Here is a 21,620-nt window from a genome sequence, read left to right on the forward strand (position 1 = left end):
GAAAACTGAAATTTGAAAAAAAAACAACACTGTAGGATTTCTGAATTATCTATGCAAATAATTAATTACTGCTGTCCACATGGCATTTTGCAATGCATTAGCAAACAGTTTAGCAAAAAAACATAACCATTTTGTCAGTCAGTGTGATTTAGCATAGTTATTTCCCTTTGGTTCACCCCGTCAGTCTGATCTTTCAGAGTTATTTCCCTTTGTTTCACTCCGTCAGTCTGATCAATCAGAGGTAGCACTGTACAGTAGATTTGGAAAATTCAGCAAAATAATGTGCAGGCTTTTAATTATGTACACACAGCTTTTTAACCTTAAAGCTGACAGTGCAAGTTAAAAACATGCATATGAAATTAAAAAAAAAAGATAACGAAATATTTGTTTCGAAAATTGTTTCTGAGACATCCCTAGTTATGACAGTTCGGTATCTAAGGAAGTGGCAACCATTTTTCTTTTGCTCTGCTTAGTACCTTCACTGGCCAACCCCCTATATAAAGCACGGGACACTTGACACACGTGTGCCATTCTAAACATGTCTTGTCTCAGATACACATACCCCGATATTGCAAATAACAATGTCAAATTGAAAATAAACACTGCACTCACCGGACAATATTCCATTGAAGTAATGGATGAATGTGTTGTCAGCTTTATCCCAAGATATGCCCAATACGAACTAATAAAACACTTCAATATACACTAGGTTTTACACGTACATGTAAATCGACACGTGTGGGTCCTTGATAGTTGTCGCTCGTTCGGGTCAGGTACTATAGTCACGTGTATATGGTCAGTTGAGTGCATCGAGTACGATGATATACGTGGAGATATGTGGACGGATTATTGTTTGGATTTCTATTCACTTGCGTTGAAATTTTATTTTGAGAAACATCTAAATGACAACTTCGAGGAGTTGACATCTTTTCTTGCTAAAACAAGTCCCATATAGTTTTACAGGTGAGGGTTTTGTTTACCTATTTGTAGGTGATATATACTGTGAACTGCTAGGTGTATATGTACATGAATGAGCGCACGTGTGTCGATTCACGCGCTTTATATAGGGGTCGGTGGGTCGTCGGAATGTAAAACAAAAATGGCTGTCCTAAACCGGGGAATGTCTCATAAACGATTCTTGAAATTCGAGTATACTTATTTTAAAAAAAATCATTTTAATAAATTTAACTTGCATTGTCAGCATTAAATTACACCTGCATAAAAGTATATTTATTTTAAATCTACACAACATTTGCAATTGTCATGCAGAGTTCATTTTTGGACAGGTCTGCGTTTTGTTGTTCTGTGAGCCTGTAAAAACCATGGTAACCATTTTTTTTATATTGCAAAAAATTGGGATTTTTAACCCAAAATTACACCCCCTCTAGGAGATTTTGTTTTCTTGAATACAGCTTGAAACCTAGAATCAATGTCGTGAGAGCGGAACTGAGCCTAATTCGACATAGGTATAAACTTCAACTTTTGAACAATCTTACCTCGTACCGCGGTTATCAATTTCTGCTGCTACAGAATTGAGTTCACATTCGGATACCCTCTAAACCATTTATCTCGAACCCATTTTGTTGAATACCTTTATGCAATTGTGAAGTATGCATAAAAGTCTCTAGATTGAATTCACCAATTTTAGGACATACACATTGTTTAAAAAAATGTATGCATGTATTAAAACAGGGGCTTTCTGCTTAATAAAAATCTCACCCATGAACTGTACACTACTACCAGAGTTATTTCCATTCGTTTTACTCCGTCAGTCAGATCTATCAGAGTTATTTCCCTTTGTTTTACTCAGCCAGTGTGATCTATCAGAATTATTTCCATTTGTTTCACTCCATCAGTCTGGTCTATCAGGGTTATTTCCCTTTGTTTTACTCCGTCAGTAAGATCTATCAGAGATTTTTCCCTTTGTTTTTACTCAATCAGTGTGATCTATCAGAGTTATTTCCCTTTGTTTCACTCAGCCAGTGTGATCTATCAGAGTTATTTCCCTTCGTTTCACTCCGTCAGTGTGATCTATCAGAGTTATTTCCCTTCGTTTCATTCCATCAGTGTGATCTATCAGAGTTACTCGCCTTTGTTTCACTGAGCCAGTCTGATCTATCGGAGTTATTTCCCTTTGTTTCACTCCGCCAGTGTGATCGATCAGAGTTAGTTCCCTTCGTTTCACTCCGTCCGTGTGACTATCAGAGTTATTTCCCTTTGTTTCTCTTCGTTAGTGTGATCTGAAAGAATTACTTTCCTTCGTTTAACTCTGTGACTTTTATCTGACATAGTTACTTCCCTTTGCTTCACTCCGCCAGTTCTGATCTAGCTGAATTACTTCCCTACGTTTCATTTCGTCGGTGTAACCTACACTGTATCAGAGTTATTTTCCTTCTGTTCACTCGGTCACAATATCGGTCGGATCGCCTCTTCATTTTCTTCGAAACTACAGATATAGACTACGTTTGCAGTAGTGGACCATGTGTTCCGATTGACTCGAAGAGAAGTAACTTTAATAGTACATGACAGAATGGTTACATATGTAAGCTTGAGGATGTTTGTGCTACACAATTAATCCTGATATGTGATACACATATACAACTGTACATGTGGAGACCACACGACGAAATAAAGTCTATCATCGTGACGTGTTGACAGATGATAGACATAGCTAAATCTCTAGTACAGTAACTGCTCTCCTGATCACCAGCTCACGTACAAAAGTGTACTTACTACAATGTTTCTGATTCGACAAAAGAATGTCTCATAAACGATTCTTTAAATACTTTGTATTTAGTTTTTATTCTAAAATGGATCAGTTATTATTGTTAACTTTCTTTGTCAGCCCTAAGCCCCCATTGAATCTGTTTTCATGACTGTCTGAGCGACAGGTACATTGTAATCGGCGGTAACCTCACGTGTGTAAACTAAACCTGAAGGAGACAGCGAAAACGTCCCAAAGTCAAACGCCTCACTGATCACAGCGTGCTCGACACGGTCCGTTGAATACGTTGTATATACCGCGACACTAGAGGAACTTAAGGCGATGGTCACTTTATAAATACCCTTTGGTCAGTCTAGACGCCTCAGATGTTTACACCTGGTCAAGGTCTGAGCCAGGAAGTGGTATTACGTGGCGAAACAGGTGAGTGGTTTGTCTAGGTATTAATTGACAGTTATGATGTTAAATATTCAGGTGTAAAGTTTTGTTACCATATATCTATTGTATGTGTGTTGTTCTTACCTGTTATCTGTAAGTGTAAGAAGTGCGATACACTGGACGCTTATGTCTGTAAAATGTACATGTGTCGTGTATATACAATGTGACATGTACAATATTTAATGTACGTGTGTTTATCTTTGGTACGTACACAACCAGAGAGGTAAACAAATAGGTAAGTGCTCTTATTCCAACCTTAGTTATATCTAACATGTAATAGTGTACGTAGTGACGGAAAGAATGACAGAATGTGAGGTCGACATCATTCTATGGTTTATATGATAATGGACTGTAATAACATCCACATGTACACATTGTAGTATGATTTCAACTTGATCGTTGGATAAATCAATGACATATATGAGGTCTCACTTATAAATCCTTGGTTAAATTGTGGATCTTTGATACATGTACATCATCATATGTACACATACATCTTTGTACACACATGTGTGTGATGTGTATTAAATGATTGAATCCTTAGGTACCCCTCCCAATAGGACACAATCTGTATTACATGTATGTATCACAACGCCAATTAAAGGCTCATTACCTTTCCGGAGCAAAATATAAAGGTTTCTTAAAAACAAAATAACACCAGAAAATGCATACCGATGATCTAAAATAAGGTTACGACACCAAACATATGCAAGATTGCCTGCGTAATATATGAAAACAGTGGAGAGTCAATTCGCTGTTTTGCCGTCTGGCGCAGTGATAGTCAACTACCGCGCGGTATTTAGGACGACGCGTACGGCGGGAAACATAATACGACCCGCGTTATGAAAATAAACATTTTATTTATTTTAATCATATCGTTCAGAAGGTGATGATAAATGTAGTATTAACGGTAAGTTAATAATTTTTAGGACTCTACAAAATTATCGATCTTTTTTTACATTCCCATTTTAAAAATGAAAAGCCGTTTCGGAAAGGTAGTGGGCCTTTAATGTCAGAAATATTATAGTTGATTATATATAAATTACGACTCAACGTTGTGATAGTAGCTAGCGTTAACGTTAGTATTATTGTGCCTGCGTTCACAGATACATAATGAACATTTTATAACACACACTCAAAAGATATTACAGTATACAGTACATGCTATATATTTAGATGTATATATGTTTCTGCTATAACCGTACGCGTGGCTATAAAAATTATTTACAAACAAACTTACACGTAATGTCTATTCGTGAGGTCATTATTTACTTGTCAACATAACCACGTGACCACGAACAGGTTGACCTCACGTTACATCATGACACATTATAAGCACGTGTCCCGAATCTAAAGGCAGGGACGTCGACACATGCCTTACTTAGTAAATGCTTGTCTAAGTTCGCTAAGGGGAAACTAAATGGACATATACATGTAGAGACGAATGAGATAATTGCGTTAGAAACATGGTTTTCGTTAAATATTATTGGAACCATAGGGATCTGAGAATTAGTTACAGATTATATAATCATGGACCCACCAGACACAGGGATCTGAGAATTAGTTACAGATTATATAATCATGGACCCACCAGACACAGGGACCTGAGAATTAGTTACAGATTATATAATCATGGACCCACCAGACACAGGGACCTGAGAATTAGTTACAGATTATATAATCATGGACCCACCAGACACAGGGACCTGAGAATTAGTTACAGATTTATATAATCATGGATTATATAATCATGGACCCACCAGACACAGGGACCTGAGAATTAGTTACAGATTATATAATCATGGACCCACCAGACACAGGGATCTGAGAATTAGTTACAGATTATATAATCATGGACCCACCAGACACAGGGACCTGAGAATTAGTTACAGATTATATAATCATGGACCCACCAGACACAGGGACCTGAGAATTTGTTACAGATTATAAAATCATGGACCCACCAGAGTGTCCTAAGACCATTTTAGACGTTTTAGAGGTCTAGATAAAAAAACCGATGAAAATCATACGCTACATATGGTACTATCAGAAACATATATACAGAGATTGGAAACTCCTTTGTCTTTGTTGACAGGCAGAGGGACCTCCGGTTTATAGGCATTTTGCCTTGGCTAACTACTTTTAAGTGTATTCTTTTAAACCTGATATTTATGTTAAAGTGATTAATAAATAAATGGCTCAACTTTTTGGTCCCGCGGCGGCATAACTTAAGCTATATTCAATTATCCCTGGGGGTATATAGACTATCATTGACAGCCTTGGATTGTTATCATATAAATCAATCAAAGGGTATATCAATATCAATAACCTACGGACGATCTCTAGATTTTTCAACGAAATTGCACCACAGGTAAATTCCTTGGGGTATATTTTGTAATAAAATACTGTAATTTGTGTCGAATGATTTTTGTGTTGCTGAGGTAAGTACTGTTTGTTAGACTTGTACGCCACAATACACAGGCATAAATTACACCGAATTAACAATATAGCTGAAGAAATTGTTATTTAGAAGAAAAAAATTACCAAAAATATTTCCGCGCTTTTCTTTGAAAACCCTTGAAGATCATGGCTAGATGACGTCATGATTCAATTAGCTGCAATATTGTAGCTCAAAAGACTTTTTGACAGAAAATGGTGTCGTCTTTAGAGCTACAATTGGTGCCTATTACTGCTAATGGAGCAGAGTAATGATTATGCAAACCATTATAAAACGTTTGTTTGTAGTTTTATCGTACTTGTTTGATATCGCTTACCTACTAGGCAATAAAACTGAACCACATAAAATATAAAATTCTCATCGAGGCATTATTTTTTTTACATAATACATATGAAGGTATTTCTGAAGGGAATTTATACGGCAAGTCCACAAATTATGAATTTGACGTCTTGTGAGCGGTACGGTAGATATTAAGAATGCTAGTTTGCTTGCTTTGGACAAAAATAATATCTAAATGCATGCATACGCATAAAATAATTGGAAACCTACAAAAAAGTATAGAAAACTATGCCCGAGTGATTTTCGGAGGCAGTGCTCCACTACGACACATAGGGACCAATTCGTACCTGGCCGAAAGGTATAGTAGGCCGGGTACGTATATTCGTTCTATAATTCAATAACAGCCACACAACTTTTTATTGTTTATTTCTTAACAGGACAGAAAAAAATGACAGATGTTTGACATAATGCCACCACAACCTCTGAAATAACAAGCAAGGGAGACTTTGAATCTTTGAATGAGGTAAGTGTTATTTGACAGTGTTAAAAAATAATCATTTCATTTTGATGTCACTTTCCCGAATATTTTATTATTATGTGATGATATCGGATTGTTTGTGAGAAAGAGGTGATGATTTCGGTTTGTTTGTGATTTAGATTTGTTAATCTCGGATTTTTTGGGGGATTAAGAGGTGATGATCTTTTTTTTTTGTGATTTAGAGGTGAAGATCTCGGCATTGTTTGTGATTTAGAGGTGATGATCCAGGGATTGTTTGTGGTTTTAGAGGTGATGATCTCGGATTATTTGTGATTTAGATGTGGTTATCTCGGGATTGTTTGTGATTTAGAGGTGATGATATCGGGATTGTTTGTGATTTAGAGGTGATGATCTCGGGATAGTTTGTGATTAAGAGGTGATAATCTCGGAATGGTTGGTGATTTAAAGGTTAGATTGTGATTAAGAGGTGATGATCTCGGATTTTTTTGTGATTTAGAGGTGGTGATCTCGGGATAATCTGTGATTAAGAGGTGATGATCTCGGGATTGTTTGTGATTTAGAGGTGATGATATGGAGATTAGTTATGATTTAGATGTGATGATATGGAGATTGCTTATGCTTTAGAGGTGATGATCCCGGGATCGTTTGTGGTTTTCGAGGTGATGATCTCGGATTGTCTGTGATTTAGAGGTGTTGATATCGGGATTGTTTGTGATTTAGAGGTGATGATATCGGGGTTGTTTGTGATTTAGAGGTGATGATCTCGGGCTTGTTTGTGATTTAGATATGATGATCTAAGATTGTTTGTGATTTTAGAGGTGATGATCCCGGGATTGTGTGTGATTTAGAGGTAATGATTTCGGATTTATTGTGATTTTGATATAATGTTCTCGGAATTATTGTGATTTAAAGATGATCTCGGAATTGTTTGTTAAGAGGTGATGATCTTGGGATTGATTGTGATTTAGAGATGATGATCTCGAATTGTTTGTGATTTAGAGATGATGATCTCGAATTGTTTGTGATTTAAAGATGATGATCTCGAATGATTTAGAGATGATGATCTCGAATTGTTTGTGATTTAGAGATGATGATCTCGAATTGTTTGTGATTTAGAGATGATGATCTCGAATTGTTTGTGATTTAGAGGTGATGATCTCGGGATTGGTTGTGATTAAGAGGTAATGATTTCGGATTTATTGTGATTTAGATATGATGATCTCGGATTATTTGTGATTTAAAGTTGATGATCTGTGATTATTTGTGAATTAGAGGTGATGATCTAATATTGTTTGTGATTTAGAGGTCTCGTCCAGAACAATGTTTATGTTTCATAATGCCATTCATTTATTTTTTTACTTTCAGGTTGTCATAGACCTGTCGCCATGGCTTTGCGTATTATGCTTGCTATTCTGATGTTAACAATTGTCAGTGATGTAGTTCTTGGCACAACGAAAGAATTTGAAGTCACCTGGTATGATGGTAGAGATCACGTGTTTCGGTACAACCGTACAAATTATGGAGACTGCTTGTTTACGTCAGACCCGGACATATTGAAGTGTATGGGCAGCTACACATACAAATCTATCACCGCTGTGTGGAAATATGACCCGGATATAATTCACTATGTCTCCGTTAGATGTCAGCAGCAGGAGTATTTCGCAGATCATCGTCACGTGTGTATATGTAAAAATGGCACGGGCGCGGCTAACCCAGGGTCGTCAAGGCAACATGATATATTTTACTTCTGTCAGGTTACTAAGCTTTCCGCCAATTCATTCACAGAGCTAACAAACTTGGAGACTCTGGATATGTCGGATAACTCTATAACTAGGGTAGAGTATCAATCTTTGAAGGGAGTTACTGGCCTCAAGTTTCTGGATCTAGGACGGAACCCTTTAGAGTCACTTCCGGACGGGTTGCTATGCGACGTTCCATCACTGGAAGTGTTGTCATTAGAGAACACCAGACTGACGTCATTTCCGGCGTACGTGTTCGACTGTGGTAGGACCTTCTCAAATCTTACATATATAGATTTAAGTGATGGTGTTATCGCTTCTATAGCAACGGACTCACTCAAAAATCTTAATAATCTCAAATCTCTCAACTTAAGCTGCAATTTACTGTCCCAGATCCCAAGCAGAACGTTCGCGTTATCTAAAAGTTTGGAATATCTGGATCTATCACGCAATGAATTCATTTCGTTCCCGATAGGCGTTTGTGAACACGCTAGTGCGCTGAGACATTTCAAACTCAATGAGAATCACTTTAAGATTCTCAACATCACCAATCTACAGGAATGTTCCTCCGTCACCTACTTTGACTTCTCGTCAAACCAGATCCGGACGATTATCGGAACAGTATCCAAGGCAATTGACGTGGTGACTCTAAATCTCTCACATAACTTCATTCAAGAAATAGGCGACGACTTTTTCTCAAATTTTGCGAACCTGACCACTTTGAATTTGGCAAAGAACGAGATTGCCAGGATATCCCCGAATGCTTTTAAAGGCCTCCCATCTCTACAAACGTTGGATCTGTCCGGAAACAAGTTATCCAAAAGTTTGGATCTGTCGCAAGTTTTCCGACATCTTGAGAACCTTACAGAGTTGTCACTGGCCGGAAACTCACTGGAAAGTCTCCCTGACGGCACGTTTGAGGCTATGGTCAAACTCCGGACACTAGATATATCAGAAAACTCCCTCAAATCGCTGACCAGTCAGTCATTCCGCGGTCTGGTGTATCTGACCAACCTCCGTTTGAACTCTAACATGATCCTAGATTTACCGTCGACCATCTTCCAGAACCTCCGGTTATTAAATACCATAGATTTATCGAATAATATTCTCCAGCACTTCGACGATATTGTCTTTTCGGATTTAACTCTGACTGTAAATCTCACTAGCAATAAGCTTATGAACTTTCCAAATTCATTCAGCCATTCAAACGTATCCACTATAGACCTACATGACAATAATATAGTGATCTTGAATAAAATGGCCATGACCTTCCTCCACTCTGTTAGATATTTGGATCTGAGCCAAAACCAAATTACTTCCATACAAGCCGAAGCATTCGAAGGACTGACTAATTTAGAGACATTGAACCTCACCCAAAATCAGCTTTCATTGAATTTAAATTTAGATGTCTTCAAGGGAGCTTCTAAGTTACTTGACCTTGACATTTCCCATAACAACTTGACTAGTGTTGATTTCATGTTTGCACACAGCACTTTGGATCTAGTAAAAACGTTACGGCTTGATAACAATCCTATCGACACCGTTACCGACATGACTAACAAAGACTTTAACACCTCCAGTCCAGCTCTGGAAACACTAGTGCTTTCATTTTGTCGGATCAGAAACATTTCTAAATATGCATTCAAGGGACTAATGTCTCTCAGAAATATTGATTTGTCAAATAACCTGGTGGAAGAAATAGAACCTTTGGAAACGAAAGTTGGCACCCAGTTTAAGCTTCTTCACAACCCATTAATGTGCACGTGCATTATGAAATGGCTGGCTGAACCTTATGTCAACGTAGACGGCAACACGATCCATACACATGATTACAACGTCGGCACGTGTGAGGTGTTTCCGAAAGGCTACAATGTATCACTCCGAAAGGTTCCAAAAGACGACTTCCTGTGTAGGACGGAGACCGAATGCGAGTCGAACTGCGAATGTTTCTCACGTGAACGAAATGGACCAATCGTGACCGTTGATTGTTCGGATTTAGATATGCCGGTGAACAACATACCTATCTCCGTACTTGACCTGTATCTGGATGGAAACAGGTTCCTAAAACTGACCACTATAGGGGCGGGGATAGCGCTACAGGTGGAAACTCTCTATCTAAACATCAGTGGTATTCGTGAGGTATCCGTCAACACATTCACAAACTTAAGGATGTTAAAACTGTTAGATATGTCTAATAATCGAATATCAGATCTTTTACCACTTACATTTCAATACCAAAGTGAATTACGCTATCTAAATTTATCCAATAACTTTCTCACGACTCTCGAACCAAATACGTTCAAAGGTCTAACGGAGCTACGAAGCCTGGATCTAACTAGTAACGAATTCCTTATAATGGATGCCATGACCACCGCCGAGCTGTCAAGATTTCAAAACGCTTTTTATGTTTTACTCGGTAAAAACCCGTACCTTTGCACATGCGCAAACTCAAACTTCCGGCAATGGTTGACTGTGTATTCAAGCCGCGTCCACGACAAAAAGGATATTCGTTGTGATTCTACTGGAAAGGAAATAAAACTTGTACCGGAGGAGAATTTTAGATGTTTAGGTTCCGGGAGTACTTCTAGTAACAGTAGATCTCCTGTTATCATCGCCATTATAATTACTGTCCTTGTGTTAGTAGTGATAGGAGCTGCCATGTTTTACTACAAACGTGACCTCCTCGCGGTGCTGTTCACCAAGCTACATATCGGCTGTCTGAGACCGGAGTCGGACAGCTCCAAACACAGTGACGCTTTCATTGTGTACAACACCAACGATTCTAAGTGTAATGAATGGGTGAGACTCATGTTTATGCAGAAACTCGGCCGGAAGCGGAACTATAAATTTATATTCCCTGACCGAGTACAGCTTCTTCAGAGTGTTCACGTGGCGGACTCTGAAAGTCAACAGCCTCAGGACTGTAAATGTGCTGTATTCGTAGTCAGTTACAGCTTCATGAATAGTAACTGGGCGTCCGAAAGCTTCCGAAAGGCTTGGAATTATTCAAAAGAAAATAAAAAGTTCCGAATATTATTGATTATATTTGGTGATATCGACGTGGGCTCCCTGCTACCGGAAATGAATCAGATGTTGCGAAAGGGAAATTATATCACAGCAAGATCAAGGTCGGTTTGGGATAGACTTATTTACGAACTTCCGGATCCGCAAGGTGGAAGTAGAAATAATCAAGACGATGATGTTTCGGAATCTGACGTCATTCTCTACAATGCACAAAAATATCAGACCCTCGACGATACTGACATTGTCGTAGAGACGCGATAAATGAGTTAATAATTGTTTTTGCACATGTGCGTGTGTTCATGTGTGGTTGTGTGATTGTGCGAATGATATTGAAATATAAATGCCTGTATTTTGTCATCCTCGCTTGTCAAATATTACGATCTGCCTACACCTATAACCGGCGTAGGCGACGCGTACTGATTGTAACCATTGGCTAGCGAAGATGATATTATCATCTGTAAGCAGATTTTACATTACAACTATAAATTGAGTGAGTAAAACTTCTCGAGACAATTTCGGATGTTATTTGTTCTTGTTTTACAAACCATGGATAAGAATATACATGTAATTACTTGATTTGTTTGAGTGCGTATATAACTTTCTTGAATAAAGAATTAACGCCTGTATGGTCATACATGTGATACAGGTGGGGACAATGTAAATTCATAAAACATTCCTCCTTATAGTCAAAAGTGTTAAAGTTAATGCTATTACAAATATATTATACATGTTTCTTATTTGGATAACTTACACGTATCATTTATAATAACAAGGTAAAAACTTGTGGGGTTACACTCTGTTTATACTATATCTTTACACCTATAGAAGATTTTTTAAAACGAACAATGGAAATAGTGTAAAGTAACAAAGTTCTGAAAAGTGTAAGGTTTCCATGAATTTTTACACTAATGTTTTCCCAAAGGAACACCAATACTGGTGTAGTTTAGCACGGAGTCACATACATAGGCAGTTTTTTTTTATTTAATACTACATTGTGTTCTGAATTTGGTATCGATTAATTCAAATTTCTCAAATTATTCAGGTGTTATAATTACATATTAGGTGCGGTAAATTTAGAGTGCCATGGCTCCTTACAATTGTTATATACATGTATAAAGACGTTCCTCAACAAGTGACTGATGATTATCAAACTCGAGTTAGTTACATGTAACTTTCAAATTTTGAAAAGACACGAGCTTTAGCGAGTGTCTTAAGATTTGAAAAATAACTAATGATAAACGACAGTCACGCGTTGGGGAACTTAAAACTTATTTATCCCAATTTAAAACTTTAACTCTAACAAACTATATTTATACCGTGGTGACCATTTTCTCGTCTTCATTCAGGGAAACTTACCACCATACAAATGATAACTTCCCGCCATAAAATGTAGTGCATAATGAAAGAGCGAATATTCTATTGTTTAATACTTTGAATAAGCATTAACTAACTGTTAAACAGTATATACAATGATATTCAAAAAAACTATGCCCGAGTGATTTTCGGGGGCAGTGCTCCACTACGACACATAGGGACCAATTCGTACCTGGCCGAAAGGTATAGTAGGCCGGGTACGTATAGGCCGAAAGGTATAGTAGGCCGGGTACGTATATTCGTTCTAGAGTAGAAACTACCACTTTTATAGACTTTGGCAAGGGGACAGAACCCAGAGAGCCTTCAATGTACCTCATATGGACGAGAGCTCAACAAAAGGCAAACTGTGAGGCGGTGTCAAGGGAGACGTTAGAAACAACAAAGTCAGTTAGGAGTGAGGCGGTGTCAAGGGAGACGTTAGAAACAACAAAGTCAGTTAGGAGTGAGGCGGTGTCAAGGGAGACGCTAGAAACAACAAAGTCAGTTAGGAGTGAGGCGGTGTCAAGGGAGACGTTAGAAACAACAAAGTCAGTTAGGAGTGAGGCGGTGTCAAGGGAGACGTTAGAAACAACAAAGTCAGTTAGGAGTGAGGCGGTGTCAAGGGAGACGTTAGAAACAACAAAGTCAGTTAAGGGGTGAGGCGGTGTCAAGGGAGACGTTAGAAACAACAAAGTCAGTTAGGAGTGAGGCGGTGTCAAGGGAGACGTTAGAAACAACAAAGTCAGTTAGGAGTGAGGCGGTGTCAAGGGAGACGTTAGAAACAACAAAGTCAGTTAGGAGTGAGGTGGTGTCAAGGGAGACGTTAGAAACAACAAAGTCAGTTAGGAGTGAGGCGGTGTCAAGGGAGACGTTAGAAACAACAAAGTCAGTTAGGAGTGAGGCGGTGTCAAGGGAGACGTTAGAAACAACAAAGTCAGTTAGGAGTGAGGCGGTGTCAAGAGAGACGTTAGAAACAACAAAGTCAGTTAGGAGTGAGGCGGTGTCAAGGGAGACGTTAGAAACAACAAAGTCAGTTAGGAGTGAGGCGGGTCAAGAGAGACGTTAGAAACAACAAAGTCAGTTAGGGTGAGGCGGTGTCAAGGGAGACGTTAGAAACAACAAAGTCAGTTAGGAGGGTGAGTGAACGGTCAAGGGAGACGTTAGAAACAACAAAGTCAGTTAGGGAGTGAGGCGGTGTCAAGGGAGACGTTAGAAACAACAAAGTCAGTTAGGAGTGAGGCGGTGTCAAGGGAGACGTTAGAAACAACAAAGTCAGTTAGGAGTGAGGCGGTGTCAAGGGAGACGTTAGAAACAACAAAGTCAGTTAGGAGTGAGGTGGTGTCAAGGGAGAGACGTTAGAAACAACAAAGTCAGTTAGGAGTGAGGTGGTGTCAAGGGAGACGTTAGAAACAACAAAGTCAGTTAGGAGTGAGGCGGGTGTCAAGGGAGACGTTAGAAACAACAAAGTCAGTTAGGAGTGAGGCGGTGTCAAGGGAGACGTTAGAAACAACAAAGTCAGTTAGGAGTGAGGTGGTGTCAAGGGAGACGTTAGAAACAACAAAGTCAGTTAGGAGTGAGGCGGTGTCAAGGGAGACGTTAGAAACAACAAAGTCAGTTAGGGGTGAGGCGGTGTCAAGGGAGACGTTAGAAACAACAAAGTCAGTTAGGAGTGAGGCGGTGTCAAGGGAGACGTTAGAAACAACAAAGTCAGTTAGGAGTGAGGCGGTGTCAAGGGAGACGTTAGAAACAACAAAGTCATTTAGGAGTGAGGCGGTGTCAAGGGAGACGTTAGAAACAACAAAGTCAGTTAGGAGTGAGGCGGTGTCAAGGGAGACGTTAGAAACAACAAAGTCAGTTAGGAGTGAGGCGGTTCAGTCAAGGGAGACGTTAGAAACAACAAAGTCAGTTAGGAGTGAGGCGGTGTCAAGGGAGACGTTAGAAACAACAAAGTCAGTTAGGAGTGAGGCGGTGTCAAGGGAGACGTTAGAAACAACAAAGTCAGTTAGGAGTGAGGCGGTGTCAAGGGAGACGTTAGAAACAACAAAGTCAGTTAGGAGTGAGGCGGTGTCAAGGGAGACGTTAAAACAACAAAGTCAGTTAGGAGTGAGGCGGTGTCAAGGGAGACGTTAGAAACAACAAAGTCATTTAGGAGTGAGGCGGTGTCAAGGGAGACGTTAGAAACAACAAAGTCATTTAGGAGTGAGGCGGTGTCAAGGGAGACGTTAGAAACAACAAAGTCAGTTAGGAGTGAGGCGGTGTCAAGGGAGACGTTAGAAGCAACAAAGTCAGTTTGAGGCGGTGTCAGGGAGACGTTAGAAGCAACAAAGTCAGTTAGGAAGAAGAGAAAAGATAAGATCCTAAATTATATACGACACCACAACACCACGAAACCACACAGCATTACACAGCACAGCAACACACCAACAATACAACAAAACTACACAACACAACACACCACACAACAAAATAACACTACACAACACATCACCACACAGCACAGCAACACGCCAACAATACAACAACACTACACAACAACACATCACCACACAGCACAGCAACACACAAACAATACAACAACACTACACAACACAGCACAGCAACACACAAACAATTCAACAACACTACACAACACATCACCACACAGCACAGCAACACACAACAATACAACAACACTACACAACACATCACAACACAGCACAGCAACACACCAACAAACAACACAACAACACACAACACACCACACAACAAAATAACACAACACTACACAACACAAAAACGCATCACACTAAACACAACCACTCAACACAAGATAACATTACACAACAACACGACACAACAAAACATCACACAACACAACAACACACAACACAACAATACGACAACAACACTAAACAACAATACACAACACAACACACAACACCACAACGCGCCTCACAACATAACAATAAAACATCACACAACAACACATAACACAACCACAACACACAACCACGCAACAACAATACAACACCACCCAAAAACAACACAACATACGACAACATCACACAACACACAACATCACACAATATAACACAACACAAAATCACACAACAACACAACACAAACACAGCCACACAACATACAACAACACACCAATAATATATTAACAATTACTGAATACCTCACAAACGTAAGATCGTCGAAAATATAATCATAAAAAATCATTAAGAAACAAATTAATAATATCCCATAATTATAGTTTTGTAACACTATCCACTGGTAATAGGAAGTGAACAACACATAGTAAAAACTTTGCATGTAGTTGATAACAACAAACACACAAACACGCAACAACACATCACACAAACACGCAACAACAACACAACACCACCCAACAACAACACACAACACCACAACGCGCCTCACAACATAACAATAAAACATCACACAACAACACATAACACAACCACAACACACAACCACGCAACAACAATACAACACCACCCAAAAACAACACAACATACGACAACATCACACAACACAACATCACACAATATAACACAACACAAAATCACACAACAAAACATCACACAACAACACAACACAAACACGGCCACACAACATACAACAACACACCAATAACACACAACACAATAACATTACACAACCACACGTAACCACACAACACACAACAAACAACGCATAACACAAAAATACACAAAACAACTCAACACAACCATTCGCAGAGCACAACATAACTGATCCATACGCAGATCTATATAATACCTGTTTATATTTTATACCTTACAGTATAAATATATTAGATATAGTAGTATGTTCATTTATGTGTCCCTACATATTGTCAGGTATTGTTCTTTTTATTTCAGGGTTATCTGTCTCCGTTTGTGTGTAATAAATATTGTCAACTGTTTATAGCTGTTGGATTCTATTTATGTACTCGTGAACAAATACCCATATTACAATCACTCTCGTGACATATAAATGACTCGATTCCAATCACCTGTTCAATCGAATTCGTTGACGATGACGGGAGAGAACAAAATATGGGTATTTTGATTAAAATAAAATCAAATGTCACGAGAATAAATAGTATTCATTTACGTGAAAAACTGTAAATATGAGGAATAGATTTCTATTTTGTTGAGGTAATGAGGTTATAATGATAATGGAGCCCGTGTAAATTAACCCAGCTTCGCCGGGGTTACACAATTTACACGTGCTCCATTATCATTATACCCTCACAACCTCGACAAAATAAAAGTTTATTCCTTAATTATTTTCAGTATTCTACTTTTTGAACAAAATGGGTATATAAACTTTTAAACTTTGTTATTAACACAAAGTACACAACATTTACAATTATTTTTTATTTCTATAATTCTTTTTATCTTTTATTACATGAATTTTTAATGATTTAGTCCCTTTAAGCACTGCTGACACTGTTTGCAAACCTTTAGACATTCTCTTTAATCTATCCCTATCGTCTTGTGTTTTCCGAGATATGTGGAAACTTGCTAAAGTAATGCCACTTTTTAAAAAGGGAGATCAACACTCCATTTCTCTCTATCGACCTATATATCTTCTTTCAACTGTTGGAAAAGTATTTGAAAGGGTAGTTTATAAGCATATTTATATTTTTTCTTGAATATTCATTATTTTTCCAGTTCCAATCGGTTTTATGCAAGGGCATTCAACAGCATTTCAATTGATAGAATTTTTTCATAATATTTGTATAAATATGGAAGAAAAAAACGTACATTTGTATGGTTTTTTGTGATATCTCAAAAGCTTTTGACCGGTTATGGCACCAAAGTCTATTTATAAAATTACAACCATATGGTATTTCAGGAAATTTCTTGTTATGGTTAGAAAATTATCTTAGTAATCGACAACAAAAAGTATTTATCAATAATTCATTTTCAGAAATCGATAGGATTATGGCTGGAGTCCCTCAAGGCTCAATACTTGGTCCACTTCTTTTTGTTATCTTCATAAGCGATATTGCTGATGAGCTTGAATCTTCTACTCGTCTTTTTGCGGACGATACAGCTCTATCAAAATCCCCATCATCATGCAGAGATATTGAATATGCACTTTACAGCGATTTAGAAAAGATAAATAGGTGGGCAAAAAGATGGCTTGTATCTTTTAATCCCAATAAGACTGAAGTGGTCTTCATTTTAAACTTGAATGACATTGATGCAGATTTAGATTTCATTTTTTGATGGTAACTTTCTAAATTTTCAGTCAATTTCATAGACACCTTGGGGTAACTCTTAATTCAAATGCCAATTAGTTTGACCATTTCAATGAAATCTATAAATCTGTTATGAAGAAAACAAATGGATTGCGTAAACTTAAATATATGCTAAATCGTGATACCCTTTTACACATTTAGAAGTCATTTATACTACCCATTTTAGAATATGCTTGTCTAATGGAAGTAGCTAGAATAATAACGAGTTTGCCATCATTTGCAAAAAAAAAACTCTTTATAATGCATCAGGTTTAGAATTACTAAGTATAAGTGATAGGAGAGCAAGAAGAAAACTTAAATTATTACATAAATAGATAACGACGCAATATGGAAAGACAAAATAAATAAGATTAATAGTTGTATGCACGTTTGGAAAGCGAGAAACCTGTCTATCTTCGGTAAAAATGTTATTATTAATTCACTTATTATATCTAAGATTGGCCACGAATTAGACGCTCGTGGAATACCTGATAAATATTTGAAGGAATTAAACACACTAATTTGGAATTTTTTGTGGAATGGGAAGGATATGGTTCCTAGAAAGGTGATGCGTTCTTCAAAGTGTATTGGAGGCATGGATGTTATGGATGTTAGTTTTTTTCACATTGAGTAAACATATAAAATTGTTATAAAAAAATCATTAAAAAACTCCCATTACTTCATGGAATGCAATTGGTCAGTACTGGCTGCAACCATTAGACAGTAAGTTTAGAAGTAATTTCTTTCTGTGTAAATGCTCGGACACCAATTCGCTAAACTTTAGTCGTATTTCTAAATTTTACAAAAACTTGTTATCAGCATGGTCCACACTTTTGAAAGCTAATGATGCAAGGAACATACAGGAACTTTTGAATCAAGAATTATTTGGCAATTATATGATTGTCTTTAACAGAAAACCACTTTTCTTTAACCCCTTTTCAAGCAGTGGAATACATACGATAGGTGATGTATGGGATTCCACACAGAAACAGTTCAAAAGTGATCAAGATATTTATAGGAAACTAAGAAATAAAAGAAACTGCATTTCAGAGTTATTAAGATTGAAGTCTGCAAAACCAATGAAATATAAACGAATCTCGCGCGAGGAAGATATCTTAAATGAAGAAAAATCTAAGATTTTTGTGAAAACTGATTTGAATATCATTGATCGAAATAAAAAAATAATCGAATATAAAAATTTAAAACTCAAATCAGTAAGCATGAAACTTAACGGGAATGATAGACCCGATGTTCAAATAAAATGGGAGAACCTTTATCAAATACAATTTCAATGGAAAGATATCTGGTTAAATTGTTTTAATATATTAACATGTCTTAAGATTAAAGAATTTCAATGGTAATGTATCCACCAACTTTTATATACAGTAAAGAAGATAATGACATTCGGTAACTCAGATGAAAAATGTCATTTCTACAAAGTCGAAAACGAATATATACAACATTTATTCTTCAGTTGTGTTTATACAAAACTTATTTTGGATTATTTGGATATCATAATGAAAAACGTTGTACCTGAATCTATTTCAGGAACACTAGACAAAGAAGAAATTGTTATTCTTGGTTATCCTGGTAAAAGTAGACTTGCTTTATTAATAAACACTTTTATTTGTATCATGAAGTGGACAATATGGAAATGCAGAAATGACATTAAACACAACAACAGACTTCCACACGCAGAAATTACAAAAATACAATTGAGGAAGCAACTTAAAAATGAGCTCTGGCTTTTTTGCAATTCTAAACAGAAAACAGTAGTAACTATTGATATTGTTTCCCAAATATGTGACAATATACCCTAGTAATGAATATATGAATAAGTATGTCCCATGTGTAGCCTGCTACATGCACTATGTGCGGTGGACTTTTGTTAACAGGCTTGCATCTTAAATGAAATTGTGAAATAAATTAACACATTTCAGTTTGACGTAACTCGTAAACACCTTAAATTAAATATTATATCATATTAGGCGAACTTTTGAATCATTGTCAGATGTATGGCCTGAAACTATATATTTACATTCGAGACGGATTTTGTATAAACAGGCATGCTTCAGGCAGGGTAATTTAAAAAAAATATAATACAACATTGTCATTGATATGTGATATATAGTATTAAAAATCAAAAGAAAAGTAATCACCGTGATGAGAAAATGAGAATAAAACACAGTATCAGCTATGCAAATTATATCAATATGTTTTATGCGTTTGTATGTATGTATGTATGTATGTTATGTATGTATGTATATATGCATCAATGTGAGGGCGATGGTGTGTGTATGTGAGGGTGTATGTACGTATGTATGTATGAATGTATGTATGAATATACAGTGTTTATTGCATGTTTGCTTGCATGTAAACGTATAATTGATAAGTGTGTACTGTATGCATTTGTTAAAAGTGTATATTGTATATTGTGTAGGTGTATGAGTTGAAGTAGAATAGAAAAAATCAGCTTAAAAAAAATGCTATCTGCTGGTGGTTAAGTGATGTTCTGCTGCTCTGAGTGAATTTTTTTTACATAAGATGAAAATTCATGAATCTATTACCCCCCACAGTTGGTGAAAATAACCAATATACTCTAAGAAACAATATCGACTTTTGTATTCCAAACTATCGACTCTCCTCCAATCTCAAGTCTTCCTTATCTTCTACTTTAAGAATCTGGAATAATTTAGATAATTATATTAAGTCATTAGGTACCCATTTCTCCTTTTAAGATTGCTGTTTCCTTGCAAATAGTCTCTCATCGACCAATTTATTTTAACTATGGTGACAGAAAATTAAATATTTTTCAGACCAGATTGTGGCACAAATGTAGTAATCTAAATGACGATCTTTTCCGTTCAAATTTAGTCGAAAATTCTCGTTGTACAAACTGTGGAAATCATTGTGAAAATGCTTATCATATTTCTTAGAATGTTCAAATTACATGTAGTTAATTTAGCGAAATTAATGAGCAAACTCTGGAAATACACCTTAATTTGCTGCTCTTGGTGATGAAAAATTGGCTTTGGAGGTAAATTGTAAAATGTTTGAACATGTGCAATCGTATATATATTAGGTCCTGTGGAAGATTCTGAACATAAATATAAGCTTTAAGCATACAAAAGCTTTTACTACACAATTACTATTAAATTTATTTAAAGTAGTATTATTGGAATTGTTTAACCGTATAAGATATCTAAGTTATCTTGTATAATATGTTAATTATGTTATAATGTTAGGAGATGGCTGTTTAAGTTGGAATAACTTGTGCCTGATCCTTCTGTGCTTTACAATAAAATATGTTTAAAGTAAAGTAATTTAAGCGGGAAGCCCCTGTTTTGAACCATGCATAAAATAAAAATCAAATATAACTTGAAATTGGTACATCCAATATGGAGAGTTTTAATTTAGTTTCATTTTTAAACAATAAATATTACTAAAATGTGTTAGAGATGACAATTTTGGGCTCCTCCAGAAATGCGTCTTCACGGAAATGCCAGCTCTACTTGAAGCAAAATCCATGGCGCAGGTTCAGGCAAAATTATTGAAAAATCCACAGGATTGACCAATGCAATATATTTGCTTATTATGCCGTTGTGATAGAAATGTACGGTCAGATTTTTTAAGTGTCACAATGAAGTTGATATACCTTAACCAAAGCACAGGGAACGAGTTAATAAGAGAAATATATATACGGAAATCATCTTTTTAAAAATCTAGATATTAAGGTTCTGACGATGTTTTTAATGTTCATTATATACGCACTGATCATTAGTTGGTAAATATTTTAAGTGATCTTTTCTCCCAATTAGCACGTTGGTCGTGTAGACTAACTGCCAATATATATAATGCACATTTACATGTAC

The 21,620-nt window shown here is 36.9% G+C and overlaps 1 protein-coding gene across 2 annotated transcripts; it reads left to right on the plus strand.

Moving 5' to 3' along the window:
• The first annotated feature begins 2,330 nt into the window (after nucleotides 1–2,330).
• LOC138306779 (toll-like receptor 7) lies at nucleotides 2,331–11,807 on the plus strand. Of its 2 annotated transcripts, none has more exons than XM_069247260.1 (3): nucleotides 2,331–3,145; nucleotides 6,335–6,420; nucleotides 7,762–11,807. In XM_069247260.1, exon 3 carries the CDS (start codon nucleotides 7,782–7,784, stop codon nucleotides 11,418–11,420), a length of 3,639 nt encoding a protein of 1,212 aa, XP_069103361.1. In that variant the 5' UTR covers nucleotides 2,331–3,145; nucleotides 6,335–6,420; nucleotides 7,762–7,781; the 3' UTR covers nucleotides 11,421–11,807. The 2 variants fall into 2 exon arrangements, with proteins under 2 accessions (XP_069103361.1, XP_069103362.1); XM_069247261.1 differs by lacking the exon at nucleotides 2,331–3,145 and adding an exon at nucleotides 3,248–3,395.
• Nucleotides 11,808–21,620: the final 9,813 nt, after the last annotated feature.

This window comes from Argopecten irradians, chromosome 13 (assembly GCF_041381155.1).
Source record: "Argopecten irradians isolate NY chromosome 13, Ai_NY, whole genome shotgun sequence".
NCBI lineage: Eukaryota > Metazoa > Mollusca > Bivalvia > Pectinida > Pectinidae > Argopecten > Argopecten irradians.